The sequence below is a fragment of the Nyctibius grandis genome, chromosome Z (assembly GCF_013368605.1).
Source record: "Nyctibius grandis isolate bNycGra1 chromosome Z, bNycGra1.pri, whole genome shotgun sequence".
NCBI classification, from domain to species: Eukaryota; Metazoa; Chordata; class Aves; order Nyctibiiformes; family Nyctibiidae; genus Nyctibius; species Nyctibius grandis.
The window spans coordinates 11021526-11045487 of NC_090695.1; the positions used below are offsets into that span (position 1 = coordinate 11021526).

The following is a 23962-nucleotide window of genomic DNA, read 5'->3' on the forward strand; positions in this document are numbered from 1 at the left end:
CAAAACGCTCCCCGGTGATGGCTCGGCTCAGACCCACAGTGCTCGTTGTGCATCCCCTGTACTAAAGCAACAACAGTCCTGCACCCTGCTGCATGCTCCGAAGCCCTGTCCAAAAATGTTTGGATGCATTTGCTTCTCTCTAAGCACTTTACTGCCCGCCAGGAGCCATCCCCAAAGAAGGGGCTGGGGAGGAAGGGGGGAGCTGGATTAAGCTGCATTTTCCAGACCAAAAAAGTAGGGGAGGGACAGAGAGCTGGGCCTGGCGTTCCATCCCCTCTGAGCCTCCCTTGCAACTGGAAAACGGTGCAGGGAGTGAAGACACAAAGCACAAAGGTCTGCAGTGCCCCATTCCTAGAAATAGCTCCTCTGGGCTCTTGCTGTTCAACATGCGGCTCCCAGGAAAGAAGCGCTGCATTCAGCAGCTGGTGGGGCCGCAGCTGGGTGTGAGCACAGCTGGCCAGATGTTGCAGAGACAGGTGCAGACATGCCTGTGCAGATGTTGCAGAGCCGGGTGCCTGCTGGAAGGTCGCAGTGGTGGGGTAGCAGGGTCCCCGTGTCCATGGGGCGGGCAGCGTGCTCGTCCTCCTGCCTCGTGCCCCGCAGCACATGTGCAGAGGGTTTGGGAGCAGGTGGTGGGAGCGGGACCACCCCGAAGCCCTGCGCTGCCTGAGGGTGGCTGTGTGGCACCCACAACCGTTTCTAAAATTCCTGCCCTTGCTGCCACGTGAAGAAATCGCGTCACAGTCCAATGACCGATGAGGGGCAGGCTGGCAGAGTTTCCTCTGCAGATGCTTTGCCTGATGAGTCTCTGGCAGTGCGTTCCCTTGCAAGTATCTGCATAATTAGAGCCATGCGTGATGGCCCAGTCTGGGCTGTAGCTCGGCAGAGGAGGGCGTGCAGCTACACCAGCTGCCCCTGAGCAGCTCTGTGCAGCCCACGCCTCTCTGTGAGCCTTTCTGGGACCCTTGGTCACTTCCACAGAGTGGTTGCTTGCAGGGAACATGCTCTCCTGTGCTGCGAGCAGGTAACAGCGTGGGTTTACCCCAGCTCCTCTGGGACCTCTTCCATGCCTCTATATAGTTTATTAGGAGAGTGATGTCTCCGACCAGCTGACGGCAGCTTTTGAGAGGCAGAGCTCTCTGTCGAGGTAAACAGCTCATTTTAAAACTATGGGGGTAAGAAACGCGTCCTTGGTGATTCATCAGGCTATGCCTATAAAAGTGGCCGGGAATGTTCTCAGATGCTAGAATGAGACCACCCCTATCTTCACATTGCTTGGGATGGGCCCTGCCATGGTGTTGGCCCAGGCCAACCAGCATTTTTTGCAAATAACTGCCTGGCATGGCTCTGGATCAGCCCACTCCTCTTTGCAGGTGGCCCTGCACCTTGCACGGTGAGGTGTCTGCAGTGCAAACCCCTCCGTGCCCAGGAGCATCTCGTACAGCATCTGCACAGGCAGGTGTAGCCTGGGAGCCGGCACCGTGGCCCTCAGCCTGCACTGCTGGAGTTTGTGGGAGCAGCTTTGCACCTGAACGGCTCACTCCTCTGATTTCTGGGCTGTTCTGAGCTGTGTATGAAATCTTCAGAGGAGTCTGTGGCCTTGGACAGCTGTCTGGTTTTTGAGCAGACAGAGGCACTGCAGTCTGGTGTTGCTGCAAACCCCCTGCAGTTATTGCCTGACGGGGTGCCGTGGCTTCATGCTTCCATTAGTGCTGCAGATCTGTTGCTGCAGTCTTGGCATTTATGGGGTAAAATCCACACATATGTACAGATAGATTTGTTATCCAATTAGATGAATACAGGAAATACATTGAGGCTTCCAGCTTTCTGCTGGCTTGCTCATTTTTTGTGAACCCCATGGTCCCATCTGAGCTGGAAGGGTAGGAGGCTGCTAAATTCTCCATGGAGAGCTTTCATCATCTCCTCCCGCAGCCTCACACCAGGAGGCCAGAAAACCGAACACCCCCTCCAGGCTCGTCTGCAAGACCAACAAAGCAAGTTTAACTTCTAGTTTTTGACCAGTGTCTCACTGGGGTTTTGACCTGCGAAATAAAGGATTGGTCTCAAGGAATTTTAGAAGTGCTGACCTGAACTCACCGAATACTGCTGCGTGCTGTCACTCTGGAGGGAGTGAAATTCCCACCTTCTCTCTGCCCTCCTTGGGGCAGATGCGGGCTCCATCCTGAAAGGAGGTGAACGCCACCTCGGGCCAAAGCTGTACAGTCACAATTATAGCTCTTACCCAAAAATAAACACGTAAACCAGGTCAGATGACGGGTGCCATAGTAGTGGCTGTTTTTCTCCAGGGACACAAATAGTAACTGATGTGATTACTGTTATAAAAGGCCCCAGGTGAGACTTGAGCTGTCAGTGTTCTACAATCCACACCTTAAACACACGAGAGCCGTGGTGACAAAGAGAAGGGAGCGCAGTGCAGGGTGACGTGGCCATCCTGCTCCAGGCTGCGTCTCCATCTCTGTTCCCCACATAAACGGTGGCATGAGTGAAAGCATGGTAACTTCTAGAGACTGCACTGATGTTCAAAACATTTTGCATGGCATTAGTAAGCCTTCTCAGTGGCATTTGTTCTTCACCCAGCTGAAAGCCTTGCTTGTAGATCAGGGTGAAAATCTGCTCCTGTGCAAGCTCAGGGCACGTGAAGCAATGGCTTTGCAGTGCCTGTGGGCTGTGCCAGAGCCAGTGCAGCGGCACCAGTTACTGCAAAACGAGTTCAGATGCTTTGACAGTCCCGACATCGCACTTCAGCTCAACGGGTCGGCTGAAACCGCCTCTTCTCCTGGCACAGAAGTGAGAGGTCAGCAGTAACCTGCTCCTCAGGCCACGGATGTCTGAGACAGGTCTGTACCCAAAGGGAGAAGCGAGAGGAAAAAAATAAACCACCAAAAAACCAGCAAGGTACACCAAAAGCAGGCTATGGGGCAGCTGTTTGGAGGCTGCACCAGCCCCTTCCTGGTACTCTACAAGTTTTATTACATGGGGCTGTTGCGCCAGCTACAAAATGCTTGGCCCAACTATCTATTTTCTTAGCATATAATTTGTATCTGCATAATTTTTGTGTGTGTGCATGTTTTAACGTGCGTGCAGCCGCACGCAAGCACCATGCACACAGCAACTGCTTTCAGGAGCCGTTCTCTTCTCTGCAGTCTATTTACTCCCTTATTATATCTGGGATGAACTCTCAGTCTCTAATGTGTATCACTTGGTGGATACTTGGGTGGATTTTTTTGTGTGTTTTGGACTCAGTGTGTCCTCTCCCAGGTCTGACCACACTGAACAAGCCAAACACATCCTGCTGACGGGGAGGCAGTCGGTGATGGTGTCTCTGAAGGGGAAGAGCGAAAAATGAAGGACCCTGGTGACTCTGCAGCACATCTGGCACAGAACAAACATCTTTGCCTTTGAAAGCACTTTGTTCCTAATGTACCTATTACAAAATGTTTCTTGAATACCCATTGTTGGGGTACAACTTTTTATCTTGCAGTTCCTCCCTGCAATAGTCAATGACATCCTTTCACAGTGAGCAGGATGGTGTTGTGACTGTAAAAACTTCCCAAGCTAGGCAGGTGGGCAGCATCAGCCAAGATCGGAGGTACAAGTGAACAACTTTTAAGAGCTGGTGACCAAAGCTTCAGAGCAAAGTGCAGCAACAGCTGAAGGATGCCCCATTGCTTGTCTCAGCTCTGGCCAGGGATGCCCTTCAGAGTGTTTCTCACCCAAATGCCAGTGCTGAAGTCACATGCAAGAGTAACAAAGTCAGATGCAGCCTATGGGATGGAGGAGAGCAGACAAGGTCATCTCATGCCCTCTTCTGGCCAAAAACCTCCTATGAGAGTGGGCTCCCACCTCTGTGCTCAGGCACAGCACCCCAAAGCCCCCCACCTGCTGTAGGCGGTGGGAGGGGGTGGGCTGCCAAGCACAGCCGAGCATGCACACACCCACATCTTACAGGAATTTTTTTTTTGGTAAAGAAGAAAAGATCATACATTTAGATTTTTTTCCAGTGCCCTAAAGCACTGAACTGGAAGTTAGCAGCTACTTTGTGGAACCAGAAACAGCAGTGAATAGTGCAAGAAGGGGTCTCTTTTAACCAAAAAGTCTTAATCTGATCATTAGGAACAATTAAAGCGAGGACTGAGTGGTCAGAAGGAGCTGGTGCCAGGCTGAACTATAATTCTGCTCTGTAAGCAGTGGCCTGCATGAAAACATCTTTTCTCATTAGCTTTTGTATTTATGGCTTTGCTTGGGCTGCTGAAGAGCGGTTTCTGGTGGGGTTTCTTATTCCTTGACTGTTCCACTGACACAGAGCCGTACCTCCACCTCTCGGAGGCAGAGAGATGCCAGGATGAACGCCACAGGCTGGATGCAGCTTCTGGTGTGAACCAGCGATTACAAATCTCTGAGAAGGAGCTACTCCTTGCATGGGGCAGGTAAAAAGCAACAGGCTACATGTGGATGTTACTTGTGGGGTTTTGTGAGAATAGCTTGAACGGAGTAAAAGCCATCGTTGGTGGGAATTTGCATGTGCGAACAGGACAGCACCAGCACGTCACTACTGCCACTGAAATACCTCCTGACTTTCAGTGTCCGGTTTCTTGCTCCTTTTCCAGGTTGTGTCTGCAATAAAAAAAGCGAAAGCTGCTAAACTTTACTTTGTCCGAGCAGCTGATGGTGTGTCATTTCATCCAACGGAAACGCAGCACCTGAACTCTGTATGGGGATCTTACCCAAACTGAACGGCTGAATTAGAACTATATGAGAGCACTGTAAGTTACTTATTACAGGTAAGAAAGGTCCTGGTGACCATGGTAACTGGTTACATCGTGTTAAAGTTCCTAATGCAGATACCTCTACATATAGGAAGATTTAGGCTTGTCTGAGTCAAATACCCTGAAACCTGTGTGCTGAACATCTACTTCTGAACCTTCACAGTGACAAGAATAGCCCCCAGTTTTCATGTGCCCACAAAGCAAAACTCTTGAGCATAAACAGCCCCAAATACCAGTGGGGTTCGAAATCCAACTTGAACATACTCAGCATAGGTCCGAGACCCTGAGAGTTTATGTCTAGAACTGGAATGTCTTGTTTATGTATTTAGAGAGGTAAAGGCTGTGCGAAGAGGACACCAAGAGGTGACAATACAAACAGCAGGAGATGAGCTGATTGGTACCGCTGGAATTTCCTCTTGTTGTCTACGAAAACACTCTCGTGCTTGTTTATGCAGACTGTCCTTTACCCTTGTGTTTGTTCACCCCATGGACCCCCTCTCTGGTTTAGACATGTTCCCATTGTACAGCTCTCCATGGCAAACGGCATGGAGGTGGCTCACACTGGGCTGCAGCAGAAGGCAGGGATGCTGCAGGTAGGCTTGGAGGCAATGAATATGGGGCACGTAAGGATGTGCACAGGGGTAAACCTGAGCTGACCTAGACATTCTTGAATGCCCCGTGTTTCTTGGATTTTATCACTGAAGTAGGACTTTATTCTGCCAGCAGCGGGCAACTTCAGTCCTGCCGTAAAAAAACGCTCCCAAGACAATAGAGCTTGCAAAATTTAACCTTCTATGTTTCTGGGAGATAAAACTTCATCTCCTCACGTCCTGAAAGTGCAGAGGTTACTGGTGGCATACACTGGTCTTGCACAGCTGCTCCTGATTGTTCAAGTCGGACCTGGTGAGGCGAAGGCTTGTTCTGGGAGAAATGAGATCAGTTGAAGTCGTTACTGTGCATGCCTCTTGGAGGCTGCTGAAACATGCTTCTCATGGAGACTTGGAGCCTGTGAAGTGACATGGGGTGCAGGTAATTTGTAGAGTCGTAGCACTGTTGAGGCATTCAGCAACTAGTGGTCCATCCAGGGAAAAGTCAGGTGTGGACAAATACTCACTTACAGATTTTGCTGCAGATGACCTGTCTGTGAGCAATACTGGCCCAGCGGGGGAGGAGGAAGGAGAGGTGTGCAACGCAATGGGAGCATTTTTAGTTGTCCCAGTTAATGGTGCTGAATGATGTGAATTGACGCCAAATCTATTTTTAGGAGAGGGTGACATCCCCGTGGATTCTTGGTAGGATGAGTTTATATTCCAGGTGATATTTATAATATGTAAAGATATATATAAAAGCATATATATTTTATGTATCTATTGCTTACATATTTAATATCTTTGCATTTGTGCTTCAAAATCCTTGCCATAATTATTGGTCAAGTACAGGACACGTCCTAAATACAGCTGCCTTGGCACATGGATGTTTGATGTCAATCAAGGCATTTCCTAAGATGCGCCTGGCCTCACAAGGGTTCAGATTTTCAATGGTGTAACAAATGGGAAGCCTTTCCTGGATTTCTTTGTGGGGCAGCTTGACAAAAGTACCTCATGTCTGAGAATGGCTGGGAGAACTGCAGTGCATTGGGCATGCACCCGTAAAGACTTCAAAAAAATCCTCCTAAAACCAGATATATTTAATAAAATCAGTGTGTTTGCATATGGTATGTGGCAGCTTTCTAGCAGGCATACACTCCACTGAAAGACTTCTTATAAGGTAAAACAAATGCCCGTGAGGACTTTAGTGAGAAGGTGGTTGAACTTCACCTTATAATGGGTAGCATCTGTCTAGCAGATGGAAAGATGGGAGAAGCTTATAAGCTATTCAGTAAGGTAAGTATAATACCACACTTTCCTTTCTTTTTTTTATAAATTATCATCTGTCTTTGAAATGTACATGAAGAGAGTTACACCTGGGCTGTTGCATCACAACTAGCCCTTGTTAAAGGTAGTTCAGGTCTTTCTAGACTTCCTTTGTGTGGCTTTCTCCATGGAGGCCCAGGATACTTGAGTAGAATGACATTCACATTCGTGGTGGATATTCAAGCCCGCTTCTCGCTATTAACTCCACAAAGAGAACAGAGCTGTGTGCGCACCTGATCACATTTCCCTGGAACACCCGCTCCCTTGCAGAGCCCTTACAATTAGATTTAGCAATGCTAATGCACTACCCTGTTAGGGCCCAGCTAAGGAGAGAAGCATAGCAGAAAGAGGCTGAAGCAGCCTGTTCTGGATCTTAGCTTCCATTTATACCTACGTAGTCTTGCACCTCAAAGATAAATTCGTATAAAAATTAGTTTGTCTCAGCAGAAAGGCATCAACCCTCTATTAAGAGCTCCATTTTTAAAATAATTCCATATTTGTTCAGTTAATGTTGGTGTTCTATCAGCAAAAGCACTGTTCAGTGTTACTATAATTCTTTATGCAATTTCTACATATTTATTTTGGTAAGACCCACCTGCTGGATTCTGAGGGGTTTACAAGCTGCTACAAAATGGAGTTCAAAACAGCCACCTACATGAAACAGCACATGGCTGATCTCCACTTTTCCAACTGTGCCACTGACCTCAATGAAGACCCTTCTAGTTATGAATACAAGAATATATTTCCTTATATAATTAGATACTAAATAACTGATTCTTTCCCATTACTAATTTTGAAACAGAGGTATAGAACTCAATTCCTTTTGGGGAATTTTGTGCTCAACAGTCTTTACAGATCCAAATGGTTGTGGATAAGCCTCAACATGTGAAAGTGAGAGAGATAAGAACTTCTCAACGTGTTGCGAGGTAAGAGATGACACTAGCACTGGCATTGTCGGTGTTTTGCTGCATAAAGACTGCCAGGACTAGGAGCCAAAGTCATCATTTTGCCTTCCAGTACCCTAGCAGACCAATGGGAGCCAAGGCCTATTGATTGTGGTTCTCAGGTAGAATAAAATAAATGCCTTCTTGAATACTTGAGGTCAGTTCTTACTCTGAAAAGCACAAATCAAAATAATTGGAGGAAAAATCACGTCAGTTTTGTGGCCTCTGGGTCTGGGTTGCCCAGAGCCCCAAATGCAGTGAATCAGAGCAGCCAGGGAACACCTATTACAGCTGTATTGAACCTGGGTGGAAAATGCTGGTTCCAGTTCCCACCTCCAGCAACCATATTTAGTTTACACTACCAATAATTCTGAGTACTTGTATGCACCATTTTATACGAAAGCAGGTGGGCAAAATCTGAGTCATGACAAGTCCATTCGGTGATACTACTCAAGAAAAAAACAAACTAAATGTTTCTTCTACTGCAGGTTTCCCATTGTCTGCAACGGGAAAAGACGTGTCAAGTAGAGGAGACAAGATTATCATTATGGGGTGTATTAGAAGGGGTGTGGTTAGCAGGTCAAGAGAGGTTCTCCTCCCCCTCTACTCGGCCCTGGTGAGGCCGCATCTGGAATATTGTGTCCAGTTCTGGGCCCCTCAGTTCAAGAAGGACAGGCAACTGCTAGAGAGAGTCCAGCGCAGAGCCACGAAGATGATTAAGGGGGTGGAACATCTCCCTTATGAGGAGAGGCTGAGGGAGCTGGGTCTCTTTAGCTTGGAGGAGACTGAGGGGTGACCTCATTAATGTTTATAAATATGTAAAGGGCAAGTGTCATGAGGACGGAGCCAGGTTTTTCTCAGTGACATCCCTTGACAGGCCAAGGGGCAATGAGTGCAAGCTGGAACACAGGAGGTTCCACATAAACATGAGGAAAAACTTCTTTACGGTGAGGGTGACCGAACACTGGAACAGGCTGCCCAGAGAGGTTGTGGAGTCTCCTTCTCTGGAGACATTCAAAACCCACCTGGACGCAACCCTGTGTGACATGATCTAGGTAATCCTGCTCCGGCAGGGGGATTGGACTAGATGATCTTTCGAGGTCCCTTCCAATCCCTAACATTCTGTAATTCTGTGATTCTGTGAAAATGTGCTAAAGGTATTGTCACCCCAGTTCTGGATCTCATGCAAAGTCTGGTAGGAAATTAAATCTAGTCCAACAGTGGAGGTTTGCAGAATGTAAGAAACTTACCAGGTCAAAAAGATGCAGTGGCCTTCCAGTCATTCTCCTCTTCGCCCTTTTTATTTTATTGTGTTTAAAGGCAGAGATGTAATACAATCCATCACAGGTAGATCCTGAATCCACTCCTTGCCTTACTGCAAGGAGTCTGTAGCCCAGACTCTGCGTTTTTTTTCACCTTGAACCACATCCACAAAGGCACAAGGTGCACAAGCACCTCCCCACCTTTGTGAGTCTAGGCCCTGACTTGGTCCAGTGGGGTACAGGCATAAGCCTTGCACAAATCGTGCATACCTGTAATAGCTATTATTTATGAAATGCTACAGTTACTTTCTGGTATTTTGTGGTGTTGTAGCTTCTTAGGATATTATTTCCATGATCACTGTTGGTAGATTATAGTTGAAATTGTTAAAGGTACTATTTTAAGAAGTAATATAGTACATCTGTAGGCAATTATATAAAAGTACAAATTGTTAAGCCACAGTAATGTCCTTGAACACAATACAAGGAACAGTGATACTCTAAAATAAATCACAATAAGAAAGTCATGTGTTCTGTTTCATTTTTATCCTGTCACCCAGAGATTATGTAAATCATGCTTAACACTCAGTAGTCAGGGATAATACTACTAATTCCCAATGAAACCATAATAATTTTTTTTTCACTAAAGAAACTGAGACCGTACGCCAAAAGGAAATTCACCTATCCTGAATACTTTAGTTTGGAAAAAAAAATACAGTAAATAAGAGTTATTTAGAATATTGTTAGGTATAGTTAACAGTCCTGTAGTTCAAAGATTTGTAATTGTTTTTCAAATGTAAAATTCATTACAATAAATGGATGATCTGCACAGAAGACAACAAAAGTGAACTGCCGACACTTAGTCTGAAAGCATACTCTTGCGGACATAAGCAAGAAGTGAAAAATGGTCAACAAAAGCATTTTAAATTTAAAATAAACACAAAGGACTTGGATTCTGTTGAATTGTGGAGCAATCAACTTTGTAATTTATGAACATACTGTTTTCCACACGTGCAAAGCAGGACTTCATCTTTGGACAAACAACCAAAACTGACAGCAGTCTAAAGCTGTAGAAATGACCCGCAGATCCCTGACTCTTGGATCACATCGCACGGCAGCAAGGCAGGAAGACATCAGTCTCTTGCAGCATGATTTGCAGTCTCTGCATCTGGTTCAACACCCAGCTGGTTCAGTGGACCTCCTGTTCTGAGAAGGTTGTTTGCAACAGAGAGGTGTGAAAGGAGAAATGCAACTCTTGACTTAAGTACAGCCCACTGCACTGCTTTGCAAAGCTGGCCACTGCAGAAAACTCTCCATAAACCGTTCTCCCTTTTCAGTGAGTAATAGGTTAGGCCCATTTTTAGCAGTGATATGAATACACCACTCCATGGGACACAGACAGACATTCCTTTACTTCAGTTTAGGAGTCCCTTCTGTTGCTGAAAAAGGCTATTGAGAAGGTAAACAAATTTCACAAACAATTTCAAATACGAAACTTTTCTCTCCTCTTACGATTCTTAACAGCATTAGTACAGTGTAGCAGGGTAGGAACGGGTACATGTATGTGCAGAAACATTTCAGCAGCAGCATTCTTGCGGATGTGTAATAAATTACTAGACACAAAACAATAATGTTGCCAGAACAGTTACGAGTAATGCGTAAGTAAATCCTGGCTTCTATCTTAATTTACCAATTGAACACCAGTGCTGCAGACAAGAGGGTAAATTGGTATCAGATGAAATTCCAAGGAATTGAGTTATATTAAGAATTAATCAACATGAGGAGGACCCTAGTAGCTTCACCAGCAAAACACGTCAGCATTTGCCAGAAAGAAACCACCTGCTGCTATTAACAAATCAGTTTGAAAATGTCATCCTCTTTCAAGACAAATTTGGTTTTATATTTAAGTCATTGAAAGTTAACTGGCTAACATACAGCTAGTATTCAGATTTTCCCTTGTGTAATTGCTTAGAACAAGCCAAAGACAAAAAAACAAAACACAAACAAAAATTATTGGAGAACACTGTAAAAAGCAGCAACATATTACACGAACACCACGTTAACATCTGTGCTGGAATCAGTGGCTACCGGAGATCAACTCCCCTTTTTGCTTTTTCAGCTTCAGTTTTCTCAGTCAAGGCTAAGAAATGTTTGCAAGGGAATAAAAAGGAAGTCTTTGTATTTCTAATTCCAGAGTTAACCAAAAAAAAAGACAATATGAAGTTTATCGATCTTTCATTCAGTTTTATAAAAAAATAACAGTATTTTATATATCCATAAATATAATACAGACGCCAGAACATATGCCTACAGTTCTGCTTCAGTAATATCCTCATCAGGACAACAATAGTATTCCACAAAACAGATCTGTCCATCTTCATTCCTAATCATATACTGCAGTGAAAGAAATCCTTGAGCATTCGTTCGAATGGACACTTTACAAGATAAAGCCAGTGCTTTTGCAGATGGTTTAAGCAAAGAAATCTTGTACCTGCAGTAGGAAAAAAAAAAAGTAATCTGAAAAAAATACATTGTGCAGAGAGCAGCTGAAACATTACTCCTAATTAAAACCACAGAATAGTTAAAAATCAATGCAATGTGCTAATTTGATCTTTTCCTGGTAACAACATCAGACAGACATTGTTATTGTTTAGCTTTTGATCACAGACACAGACTTCTATCAAATGGGCAGTATTTCCCCCTCCTCCCCACCCTGTACTAGTGATATAAATGTTACAGTAATGCAAAACCAGTTTTTAAACTTTCCAGCAAGAACGCATGACCTGTCACAGAAGGCACTGATCACAGACTTCCTGACCTGTTTGTCTGGGTCTGGTTACACTGGAATGCTTCCATCAAATCAGAGTCCCTAGGGTAGTCCAGATGTGCACTTCCTGCATTTCCAAAAGTGGATAACCTGGAAGACAGAAGGCACCATCTCCAAATACCTGATCACAGCTCTTTAAAAACTCGTCAGAATCGGTTATCTTGCATATCTCAATGGCTGTTTCACAAAACACTATTGTTTGTTTTGCTTTATTTAATTAAAAATGCTAAACTATCTACATCAGTGTCACATTTACCAGATTGTGAATATATTCATTACTATGTTAATTAGGTTACATAGTGTGATTTGCTATACTCATTACAATTCTTCTTGAAATAAAGCAATATTCTAAAATAGCTCCCCCCTCTTCACCGTGAAAACTTCCAGTCCTTACCAACAAAGGCCAAGCATGAACATCTGAGTTGAAAGCATAGTTTCCAGTACCTGAAGTAGGGTTTATCTGGAGACATGATAATCTGCAGAACTTCACTAGTCATATCCAGTTCGGCAAATGCTTCTCGTAGCCCCTCCGACTGCAGGATAATTTTATTAACAACCTTTGTACTGCAGAAATCAAAGTCTAACAAGTCTTCAGGTTCTTGAGTGTTAATTTTGCACACTGTCACTACTCCTCCTTCTTCCAAGAACAGCATCAAGGGATAGCCATAACCACGATAACACATCCTAAGGGCCGTTGATGTTCCTGAAAAAGAGAATGAAATACACATTCTTCAGAGAGCTAGCTATCTGAAGATCACATCTGATCGCTTCAGAAAATTCACGTTTTACTGGCATATGGGACACAGAACAATTAGATTTAGCATGTTTGGTTCAACCTCCAATACACTGATGTAGCATGCTTAGTGCAGCCTCCTTGACACCCTATGAAGTGCTAATGGTTATGCAGCAAAATGAAATTATTTGTATGTAGACACCAGTCCAAACCCAGCTTGTGTCATGTACCAACCAGGTAATAGTAGCTGTGACAATGAGGCTGGATACGCTACAAATAAATAGTTAGTGGAACTGGAAAATCCTCCCTGGTTGTGAGGCTCTCTCTGGCTCACATTGTCTTTCTTTACTACTCGTTACTTGTGCAACCCAAACTGAAGTTAACGCAGCTCAGCCTGCATTATGGTCACATCCTCCTTTTGCTAGGTAATCATCATCTGAATGCTTGGTTTCCCAAAGTCAGAGTGCTGTTTAGCACAGTTGATTTCAGTCTTTAAGTCAGAGTCACAACAGAAACAGCAGAAGAATGTGGAGTTCAACACACAGCTGCAATGGTAGAACTGCCCAAAAAAGCTGTCATGGTACCACCCTACTCAACATGAGTTCATAGTGAATCCTGTAGCACCCATAAAGTCATGCCAACTTGTGAAAATAGTTTTTGAACAACCATCAAGTAAAAAAAAATAATTTATAGGAAATAAAATTCACTAAGACCTGAGTTTTTTTGTTTAAACAAATGGGTTCATGTAATTCAGTATTTGTACACATAATTGTGAAGGCAGCTGCCCACACACCTCTGCCACTGAAAGACTACAAACAGGATCAACAACACAGTCTATTTGTTTTTTTGTAATTCACACACTTGATAAGCAAGATCTAAAGTGCTCTTACAGCACCTGGAGTGCTACCCAATCCAGCCGCAGATTTCTTGTCAGACCTTGGGTTAAGTATCATTCCTCAGTACCTTATCTGCAAGCTGGAGATAATACTCATAAAACAGCTGCAGCTGTATAAGGGAAGGAACAGAAGGTGCCACATAACAGCTACTGCATTGGGTGTAGGAGCACAGTGAACTGATGATGCTACTGGGACCCCTGCAGCCTTCTTCAAGGCCAATAAATCTGCACCAGACCATTTCCTAATTCATGCATACACTTGTTATGTTTCTGAGGTAGCTGGATGTTCCAGGGTTGCACAAGCCACAGAAATATTGGAAAAGAGATCACATTTATTATTGAGCTGATACAAAATTTTTTTGTTAGCAAGACAAATTCCAAGCTCTGTCTATACTGTCTCTCAGAGTGCTGATTTCTCCTACAGCTCACAGCAATTAGTCAGCCTGAGTGCCCTGTAAGCTCATTGTGGATCCCCTGTGACCTTAAGAGGTACTGATGTACATACTGATGGCCTTAAGATATACAGCTTCTGTGCTTTTTCAGCTCAAAGTGACAGCTCTGCTAAGAGGCTGCCCCAGCTTGCTCAAGCAGTAGTCTTTTAGCCTGATGGTGAGGGTATGTGCAGCCTGCCCTGCTGGCCACTTAAAAGCATGTGCCAGCGTGAAGCACCTTCCCTAGCAGAGGGAACCTTGGCGCTCTCTATATCCATACTGACTACCCTGAATGGGCTGCAGAGGAACTGTTCTGCCAGCTGTGACCAGGTCTTGCCCTTAAGTGAAGGGTATTTGGGAACAAATTAGCATTCTTGTGATGCGGGTGATCTCGGCCCTGGACTGAAGACAGATCCACAGGAAAGGCAGTCACGGCATGTGTCATTCCTGGCATAGAGCTCCGGCCTCAGCATCAGAACTCCAGGCTCAACACATCACACAACTTGCCAGAGGTGCCTGAACAAGTTACTTTACATGTTTTCCTATCAAGATTACAGAAACTATTTGTATTCATCCCCAAACCACAGCATGGGTACAAGCTGGGGCTGTTCATTGGACCTCATGCCACAGAAGGGTTCCCTCCCAAAACTAGTGGTTCTTTTGTGCCTTACACAGATACAAGATACATTATCTTCACAGGAAGACTCTTCTGTTTCTCAGTTACCCCAATAGTGTCACACAGACATACACCTTTATTCCATCTACCAAACAGAGTCAGCCTCTTTTAGCCTCTCCTGCTGCAGCAGTCCCTGACACACTGGCTGTGCTCACATCCACCAGCTCCTTTCTTCTCTCCATTGACTGTTATCACATAACACACTTCTATTAGCTTGGATCCTGCTTAATAGCGAAGGACTTAAGGTGAGGAAGTCAGAAGTTCTGCCAAGACTGGAAATCTCCCTATAGCTACGTACAGGTTTCACTATGTGATTACACGTTACACACATACACTGTCAAGGTAAATGCGCACTATACCTGGCAAAGAAGTGGTACCAAAAATGGTCAAGCAGTCAAGAAGGACAGACAAATTGATCCGGAATGTCACTGATTCCTCCTGAACAGCAAATTCCTGGAAAATTTCTGCCTGTAAGAGAAAGGAAAGAGCTGAAGAGAGGGGAGTTTCTGCAATTATTTTACAGTTTACACTTACTTCCTTAAATTCAGCGCTTTCACTTTCAGAGATCAGTGCAATACAACACAATTTCTACATGTAACACAACATTGATTAAAGAAAAACGGGTCTTCATCCTCAAAACTAGTAAAATAGAACCATGTCACAGTTGAAACAAAGTAGCATGGCATAAGCATGAAAACCTGAACACTTGTTTTTTATAGTTTAAAAACGTGCTACAAATGTTAAAGCCTAAAGCTGCTTACTTCTGGAGCTGGAAAGACTCAGGGAACTATATAATTTAAGGGTTACCCTTCTCCAGAAACAATACTTACTTACTTTTCTTCACTCGGAGCATGAATAAACATTTCAAATAACAAAAGCGTGTAAGAACAGAACAGAATAGCGAGTTCACCACATTGAAACATGTGCTGAAACGTGCGTTTGACTAGTCTGATGTGGGTAAGCCACTCCAGGCTGCCCCCCGTTTGCCACTGGGCACTTGCTGCTTTGTGGTAACTGCAGGAACAGAATATCTCAGAAATAAAGCCGGGTGATGTGAGCTGCTTTTGAAAAAGTAGTTACAGATTTTTATTGGCAGCCCAGAGTGCAAACCGCATCCTGGGGTGCATCAAGCACGGCATAACCAGCCGCTCCAAAGAGGTGATCGTCCCACTGTATTCCGCATTGGTGCGGCCTCACCTTCAGTGCTGTGTGCGGTTCTGGGCCCCGCCGTTTAGGAAGGGTGTGAAGGTCCTTGAATGAGTCCAGAGGAGGGCAACAAAGCAGGTGACAGGGCTGAAACGAATGTCCTGTGAGGAGCGGCTGAGGACTTTGCGCTTGTCTGGTTTGGAGAAAAGGAGGCTGAGGGGCCACCTCATGGCTGGCTCTCTCCAGCTTCCTGAGGAGGGAAGGTGGAGAGGGAGGTGCTGATCTCTTCTCCCTGGTATCCAGTGACAGGACACGTGGGAATGGTTCAAAGCTGGGTCAGGGGAGGTTTAGACTGGACATTGGGAAGCATTTCTGCACAGGGTGGTCAAACACTGGAACAGGCTTCCTAGAGAGGCTGTCGATGCCCCAAGCCTGTCAGTGTTTGAGAGGCATTTGGACAATGCCCTTAATAATGTGCTTTAACTTTTGGTCAGCCCTGAAGTGGTCAGGCAGTGGGACTAGATGATCGTTGTAGGTCCCTTCCAACAGGAACTGTTCTATTCTATACTTAACAGCTCAACACTTTCAAAGGAATCTCCAGTCACTGTTCCCCTGCTCCTGCCCACATGTGCCCACTGCTTAACTTCCAGTAGCACATGCTAGTGGAACCTTTTCCTTCTGGTGGCCACTTCATGAGCCAGCATAACTCACTCAAATAGCAGAAAGCTAACCAAACAAATACAGCACTAGTGTAAGGAAGGACTGCGCAGCAAGGAGCAGGAGAAAGCAAGGGAAGCTGCAGGAACAGGGAGACTCAGCCTTCTCCCCTTTCACACACAGCTCAGGCTGCAGTTTCACAGCTAGCAAAGACACAGACTCTAAAGAACAGAAGAAAGGTAAAGTTGGATTTCAGTTACTACCATAAAATACTCCTTGCCCCTTCTGTTACTGGAAAATAGTAACCAAGAAAACTCGCTAAACCAAATGATAGTTTAGCAAGCCAACGCTGGTTTATTGCAGCGCTGGGTGCATGGGGGATGTCTCCTCTTGGCATGCACACCAAGGGACAAAAGCACACTCATGATATACATTACAGAAAAATGAATATTCATACAATTCGGAGTAAAGCCCACCCATTCCAAGAAACCTTATGCATATGCTAATATATTATGTAATGTCTTCGTGCATGTGTACTAAACTGGGGAAGGAATTGGAAGAATACATTAAAAATACCCAGACAGGTAATTTATGAACTTGCTCACGCATCTAAGAACGGTACGGTCAGAAAGCGCAGTGGGTTTAGCGGGCGCCAGCACATTAAACAAGGGTTTGGTGTGCTGGCCTGCTCACCAGACAAGCAGGCATGCACGAACAAACCAGGCACCAAGCTCGGCCTCCCAACAGCACCGACCTCACTAATGACCACACCTCACCGCAGAGCTTCCTTCACGTCAGCTCCCGCGCCTGTGCCACCATTTCACCGAAGTTTCCCCTTCTCCGCGAGTACACTCGCCGTACCCCTCCTCCACCATGTAACTCGGGCCTTTCTAAGGTCCCTAAGAGCAGCACCAGCCCCTCCGCGGGACGCAGCCCCCACCTGGACGAAGGCGTTGGCCTGGATGCATTTGGCATCCTCCACCGTCACCCGGAGGCCGTTGGCGGTGGCGAAGCAGGTGGCGTGGTCCTGGAAGTGGACGGCCCTGAGGAGGCTGGACAGGTGGCGGGCGTTGTCCAAGCTGGCGGCCAGCACGTAGGGCTCGCCGCTGGCGGGCGGCTGCGTGCAGAGCGGCATGGCGGACCCCGCGCTGGGCCCACGGCGCTCCGGGCGGGCGGACGTGTGTGAGGCGGAAATGCGGACGGCGGGACTGCGGGCGGGCGGGCGGAAGTGTGTGAGGCGGAAGTGCGGGAGAGTGTGGGCGGGCGGAAGTGCGTGAGGCGGAAGTGCGGGCGAGTGTGGGCACGGCGTGGTGCGGGCAAGATGGCGGTGGCCAAGAGGAAGCGGGACGCCCCGGCTGCGCGGCCGAAGAAGCGAGCGAAGAGGCACCCCAGCGCGCCAGAGCCGGGTGCCAAGCCGGGCCCGGACGGAGCGGGCCCGGAGGAGTACAGCATCCCGCCGCCGGTCTCCCAGGTAGCCCCCAGCCCTCTGGCTCAGGGTGGAGCGGACTGGACCGCGCCGCGCCGGGCCGAGTGTCCCCGCTCTGCTCCCTGCCCGGGACGGCGTGTACCCGTAGGAAGGGCACCTTGGCTCCGTGCCCGCGGGTATTCCGCCTCCACGGGGAAGGCGGCGCAGCCTGCAGCGGGCCGCAGAGGCGTGGGTGACCCGCGGCCTTGTGCTGCTCTGCTGGGCAGCGTGGTGCCTGGGGGCTGGCTGCTGCTGCCTGTGGTGCTCCCAGGGCTGGGGCACTGGGGCTCGGGGTGTCTGTGGGGAACCCAGCTGCTAATGTTACCGGAAAATAGTAACCCCGAAAACTCTCTAAACCAAATGACGGTTTAGAAAGCCAACAGTGGCTTATTGCAGCGCTGGGTGCATGGGGGATCTCTTCTGGCATGCACACCGAGGGACAAAAGCACACTCATTATATACGTTATAGAGAAATGAATATTCATACAATTCCGAGTAAAGCCCACCCATTCCAAGAAACCTTATGCATATGCTAATATATTATGTAATTGCCTTTGCGCATGCTTACTAAATTGGGGAAGGGATCTGGGGTGGTCTCTAGTGGTCGTAATCCCCCCATAGTTATGCCGTTCACTGTATGACCCCGCTGCTGTGCAAGCGTGGTGGAGGCCTTTCTGTTGACACATGCAGGTGGCTCCAAGGAGAAGATCCTGTTCTGATTCTTACAGGATTTATCTCTACTCCTGATGCCAGAGCTGTGAATCAAGTCGATTAAGACACTGTAAAGATGTTGTTCACAGTCTTGCTTATCTCTGGCCCTTCTTTGTAATTAGTGAGGAATTTAACAGAGATCTTGGATTCTCTAAGGCTAAGCGCAAGCAAGAATCAGTGATGACTATAACTCTAAGTGTTATCAGTCCCAGAAGCAGACACTGTCTGCAAAACATGCTGTTAGCTTCAGAACGTACTGTTATTATAGCTGAAAGGAAAATTGCTGAGAGAAAAGTTGATTCTGTCTAAAGGTTACACAAAATAGGCCTTTTAGCGCCTACTTTGAGGCTTACTTTTCCTAAACCATCTGGTATCACTAAGCGAGGATAGAGAGGCTTGTTCATAATTTTTTTATAATCCCAGCACAAATAAAAGTAACATGCGATGGTATGTTATTTCTATGAAGATACGTAAATAGCATTATTCTGGTCGATGTAAATAACGTGTTACCTTAATCTCAAAAGTATTTTAGAGAGTTGAATAATTCTGTTATAGACAAAGGATGTATGGGAATTATGCCAGTTTCATTTAGGAGTCATCCACAGAAGGCTTCAATAATTGCCTTGTAGTTTGCTTAAAAGAAAACCAAGAAGTAGCACATTGAAGTCTGAGATTTCATGACATGCTTATCTGTAGGAAAAGCTAAATCATGCTCTGAGACTGTAGCTCAGGTCACTTTGCAGGGAAGGAGGGGTGCCTTTTGCAAATAAGTATTGCATATGGCTTGATTAACACGTGTTTTGTATGAGTGAAAGGCTTTACGTAGGAACATACTGAAGCAGGGTGGATGGCAGTTCTTCATGTAAAAACTTGTGCCCCCATGTTCTGTAAGGAAGTCATCACTCTTGCTGAGAGAAAGATTCTGTGTGGGTGGGGAGGTAATATTAATAACAAATGTTCTTACTATGTTTTTCTGTAATTACAGTTCAAACATTTATTGTTGGTTGCTGTGTTGTAGTAGTTTTAAGGCTAGAAACTTCCTGCTTAACTTTTATGTCTTTTTCCTAGGGTAAATGGAAAAACAAGGAGCGAGTGCTTATTTTCTCTTCTCGTGGAATTAATTTCAGAACAAGACACCTAATGCAAGACTTAAGGACATTGATGCCTCACTCTAAAGCAGGTAGGGTTAGGCGTTGTCCCTAACTTGGATATTCAGAATAGTTTTAAACCAAGAGCTTCTAACAACCTGTTCTTTTTAAATATGTGGTACTTAACTGTTTTGATGAAACTTTTATCTTAAACAAACACCTAAACCCCTTCTGAGCCAACAATTACAGTGACTGTTGTATTTTAATATTCTCTGGGAAATTACTTCTGTGGCCTCAGTCCTGTAAGTGCCCAGATACTTTTGTTGCTATGTTTATTCATTGCATAACATGGCTGAAACAACTTGATGGTTATTCTTAATCTTCCATTTATATTCATTAAATTTTTTGCAAAAGGACTGAGTTTTAAAGAACTTCTTGTGTTAAATTGGTTTTCCAGCCTTCTAAATGTTGTTCATGTCTTCCAGATACTAAAATGGACCGTAAAGACCAGTTGTTTGTAATTAATGAGGTAATCCAGGATTTAACTAGTGCTTCTTTTTTATTTTCTCTGGAAATTCAATGTGCAAGAGAAAAGGGCAGCCAAGTTCAAAGGACCTCGTACTAGTTGTAGGAGTCATATAACTTCATAGGTGAAAATCACTGATATTCAAAAAGTGCTCGTGTTAAAACAGGAAGATGACTTTTGATTAATAAAACCTTTAATTAAACATAGACTTTTGTCTTGAAGAAATAAAACAGAATGTGCCTTTCAGTATAGGTGAAAGGTGTATTACAGTTTATACTTGAAGAAAGCAGAGAACAACTATGCGGCCAGGCCAAACAGTGTTGTAGGGTACTGGTAGTTCTGAAAATAGAACCTGATGTCACAGCTCCTGCTTTAATGTTTATATCCTGGAGAGCTTACCAGATTGTTTGTAGCTTTAGTGAAGTGCTTCAACTTAAGTTTGGGGATCAGTATGTGTAATTTATTAAGATGAGACCTTTGCTTTTGAACTTATATTTTGGAGGGGGGGAAGATATTAGAGATTAATGTGGAAAGTTTTTGAAAATGTCTTCAGAACTTTGTAAACAGCTAATTTTATGTGTCTTGTATAGGTGTGTGAAATGAAAAACTGCAATAAGTGCATCTTTTTTGAAGCCAAAAAGAAACAGGATCTCTATATGTGGTAAGGAAATGTTATGTGTTCTTACATTTCCATATGTAGCTGGGGATGCTTCCGTTCTATCTAAAGTTTCTTGCTGTAATAGTGAAGATGCATGAAATAGTGTTGCTTGGTTAAATCTCTTCTGATCTTGCATCTTCAATCTCTTCTATGGTTAGTGCAAGTTTACAATGCACGACCAGCTTTTGTAGACAGTTTACAGAGGCATTTTACAAAATTGTTTAGAAAGCGTTTATAAGTATGTTAAAGGAACTCAATAATGCTATAAAAGCAACTGAAATTACTTCAATACAGAAATAACTGGTTGAAGTGTGCTATAGAAATCCAGCATACCTTCTCGCTGCTGTTTACATTTTTCTTTTTTATCTTCCCCCCTACCTGTCCTCTGCAGGCTTTCAAATACACCACAGGGACCATCAGCTAAATTCTTAGTGCAGAATGGTAAGTTGGTTTACATTATTGTGTTTGGACTCCTGCTTTCTTGTCTGTGCGGTTTTCTGTAAGTACTAAAATGATCTTTTTTTAAAAAAAAATCGCTGCAGTTCACACACTGGCTGAATTGAAGATGACAGGAAACTGTCTAAGGGGCTCACGGCCCCTTTTGTCTTTTGATCCGGTAAGTACACATTTTATTTCATCAAGTATGCTTTTGTTTTCTTTACATGACTATTGCATTCAGCTTTTTATGTAAAATTACATTTTTCCTCTGTAGACATTCGACAAGGAGCCACACTATGCCCTGCTAAAAGAATTGTTTATTCAGGTCAGTCTGTAGTTCTGCTGTCCAGCGTTTCTTCCTCAATGGAAATGTTTTTTGGCAACATATTTAAAAATCTCAGGGTTTTTTTTAAGTAGTAGTTTTGTACTTCTGAACTTGCAAAAAATCTTCAAAGGATTAGAGTCATGTACTTAAAATCACTGAGACACTTGTTCTTAAGTTTTGGATTTTGAAATGTGACCTGGGATTAAGATGTTAGTAACTTAAAATGATTTTAAAATGAGCCATTTGTGTTGGGCCTCTTACAATTACAGATATTTAGAAATACTGCCTTTTATTACAGATATTTAGTACACCACAGTATCACCCCAAAAGCCAGCCTTTTGTAGATCATGTTTTCACCTTCACTGTTACAGACGAGAGGATCTGGTTTCGGAATTACCAGGTTAGTGATCTCTTTAAGCTCTTCAGGTGGTGCTCAGTGGAGTAATTTCCTATCAAATCCATTAATGACAATAAAATGAGAAGAATCATCATCAGGATATGCCAACACCTAGTGCTTGCACAAAGTAATTTCACCGTCCTAAAATTACTTGTCTTCTCCTGTGTCTCTGGAGGGAGCTGGTTTAAGTTCTGTGTACTTCAGCTGACAGTCTGTTAGCTGCAATTCTGTGATGGTTGTCTTGGTAACAGGAAGTATTAGCCAAAGCCTAAGCTTCACCTGTCTTTTAACCTTTACTTGCTGCTTTGGCCCATGGTGCACTGGAGCTTACTTTCTAAAGGAGGAATTCGCAAATACCTCGTACTCTCTAAATGCTTGCTTGAACCCAAAAGAACTGCTTTAGATACATAACTGCGTTTGTAAAAGTCCAGCTTACCAGCTTCAGTGGCATCATGCCTTGGATTTAAATTCAGTTGTGTATGACTGTAAGCAAGGTGTCTACAAGGTCATATGCTTTGATTCAATCCATGAAAGAGTATTCTTTTTATTGCAGATAATAGAAGAAGATGCATCTCTAGTAGAAATTGGGCCTCGTTTTGTCCTGAACCTCATAAAAATCTTCCAAGGTAGCTTTGGAGGACCAACTCTGTACGAAAATCCCCATTACCAGTCCCCAAATATGGTAAGCAGCCTTGTCTTTGTCTTCTCTTTCATTTAGCAACTAATTTGAAGACTGGTCTTGCAAGCTCTCTGTGCAGGAGAACCATGTATGCCTTTCCCTGGAACTATGTGTAGAAAAGAGTGCCCTAACTGATCACAATTTGAGAACACAGTAATTGTGCAAAAGTGGAATGAATGCAAAATTTATGTCACTGAAAAGATGGCATTACACTGAGGATTTTGACAATGAAGCAGAGAAATTGCCACCTGTTTCTTTAATACTTGATTTGTTGCATCTTGCTTATTTGAAACCTGATGTAATTTAAATTCTTATTTTTATAGCATCGACGGCTGATAAGATTGTCAGTGGCAGCTAAATTGAGAGAGAAACAGCAAGTGAAGGAAGCACAAAATATTAAGAAAAAAGGGAGTAAGGTGCTTATTGGAGAGGATCCCACTGAAGTGGTCTTTGAGACTCCAGCTGAAGAAAAGCCAGTGGAAATACAGCTTGTGAAACCAGAGTCAAAGCCAATTATTAAAGATAAAAAGAAGCCACGCAAAATTCAGAGGAAGAAGCAAAAAAAGCTTTTCAGAACTGAGGCATCAGCGTAAATGTTAAATGTAAAGAAACTATAACTCCAAAGTCATCTGTTATACCTAGCTATATTTTGTAGCTTATCAACATAATATTGTAAATATTGTGTTGTAAATTGTTTTTGCAGGCAAAACTAACTGGACTTCAGTTTTAAGTAAACAAAATACCAATTTCTTTATTGTGATTGAGTTTGTATTCTTTTATTGTCTTCCTCTCTTTGAGATGATTCTGGGTTTTGAAAAACAACATGGCAGCAGGGAAGGGAGAATTAAGACACTCCAAATACTTCTACTTTTGAGAATTGTCCTTTTACACTTCAGTACCTCTGGGAAACAACTCACTGTAACATGTACAAGGAATAAAAATAACTGGGTAGTCATTGGTGCTCATCATTAACTGGAATTCAAAAGTCAGCTTTCCTGGTCTGACAGCAGTAGAAAATTGTTGTAGAAGTTTTAACTTTATAGGAATTCTTTCTTGGGGAGTGGTGTTCATTTTTTTTTCTCATAAAGGAGCTCACGAGCTAGTGGGGCTCACTGACAGCTTTAAACTAGAGTTGAAGGGGGAGGGGGATAATATCAGGCTTGCCTGTGACAAGCTGTGGGATGACACGCCAAGGTTAGAGGGACAGAGTGCTAGTGAGGGCCCTCAGCCTGTTGCTCTGAGATGCGCTGGCTACACTGGAGCACAGCTGAAGTCTTGCAGAGATGAGCCAAGGGCTCCTGAGGTAATAGGAGCCAACAGGGAAACACCAGTGAAATATCTCAAAGGAATTAAGGGCTGTTCCTCTAAGAAGGTGGCACAGCCGACAGCCCAGCTGAAGTGCCCCCA

At 44.4% G+C, this 23962-nt stretch overlaps 2 protein-coding genes across 2 annotated transcripts; one reads left to right on the forward strand and one right to left on the reverse strand.

Annotated features, from left to right (window-relative positions):
• Positions 1-9856: 9856 nt before the first annotated feature.
• RAD1 (RAD1 checkpoint DNA exonuclease) lies at positions 9857-17458 on the reverse strand. The gene is made up of 5 exons (XM_068423240.1): positions 17209-17458; positions 14825-14933; positions 12175-12433; positions 11722-11820; positions 9857-11394 (listed from the first exon to the last, which is right to left on the reverse strand). The coding sequence occupies exons 1-5, from the start codon at positions 17401-17403 to the stop codon at positions 11211-11213; spliced, it is 846 nt and encodes a 281-aa protein (XP_068279341.1). The 5' UTR covers positions 17404-17458; the 3' UTR covers positions 9857-11210.
• A 99-nt stretch (positions 17459-17557) lies between these two features.
• BRIX1 (biogenesis of ribosomes BRX1) lies at positions 17558-23315 on the forward strand. Its single transcript, XM_068423223.1, has 10 exons — positions 17558-17739; positions 19513-19624; positions 20018-20061; positions 20649-20719; positions 21108-21157; positions 21259-21332; positions 21429-21479; positions 21778-21879; positions 22430-22558; positions 22879-23315. Exons 1-10 carry the CDS (start codon positions 17590-17592, stop codon positions 23146-23148), a joined length of 1053 nt encoding a protein of 350 aa, XP_068279324.1. The 5' UTR covers positions 17558-17589; the 3' UTR covers positions 23149-23315.
• Positions 23316-23962: the final 647 nt, after the last annotated feature.

Coding starts and splice junctions, on each gene's coding strand:
- RAD1 (XM_068423240.1), bottom strand. CDS start 17,403: ATGCCGCTCTGCACGCAGCCGCCCGCCAGCGGCGAGCCCTACGTGCTG. Junction 14,934..17,208: donor AGGCCAACGCCTTCGTCCAG/GTGGGGGCTGCG, acceptor TTTCTCTTACAG/GCAGAAATTTTCCAGGAATT. Junction 11,395..11,721: donor AACCAGACCCAGACAAACAG/GTCAGGAAGTCT, acceptor TTCCTACTGCAG/GTACAAGATTTCTTTGCTTA.
- BRIX1 (XM_068423223.1), top strand. CDS start 17,590: ATGGCGGTGGCCAAGAGGAAGCGGGACGCCCCGGCTGCGCGGCCGAAG. Junction 21,333..21,428: donor CCCTTTTGTCTTTTGATCCG/GTAAGTACACAT, acceptor TTTCCTCTGTAG/ACATTCGACAAGGAGCCACA. Junction 22,559..22,878: donor ATTACCAGTCCCCAAATATG/GTAAGCAGCCTT, acceptor TTATTTTTATAG/CATCGACGGCTGATAAGATT.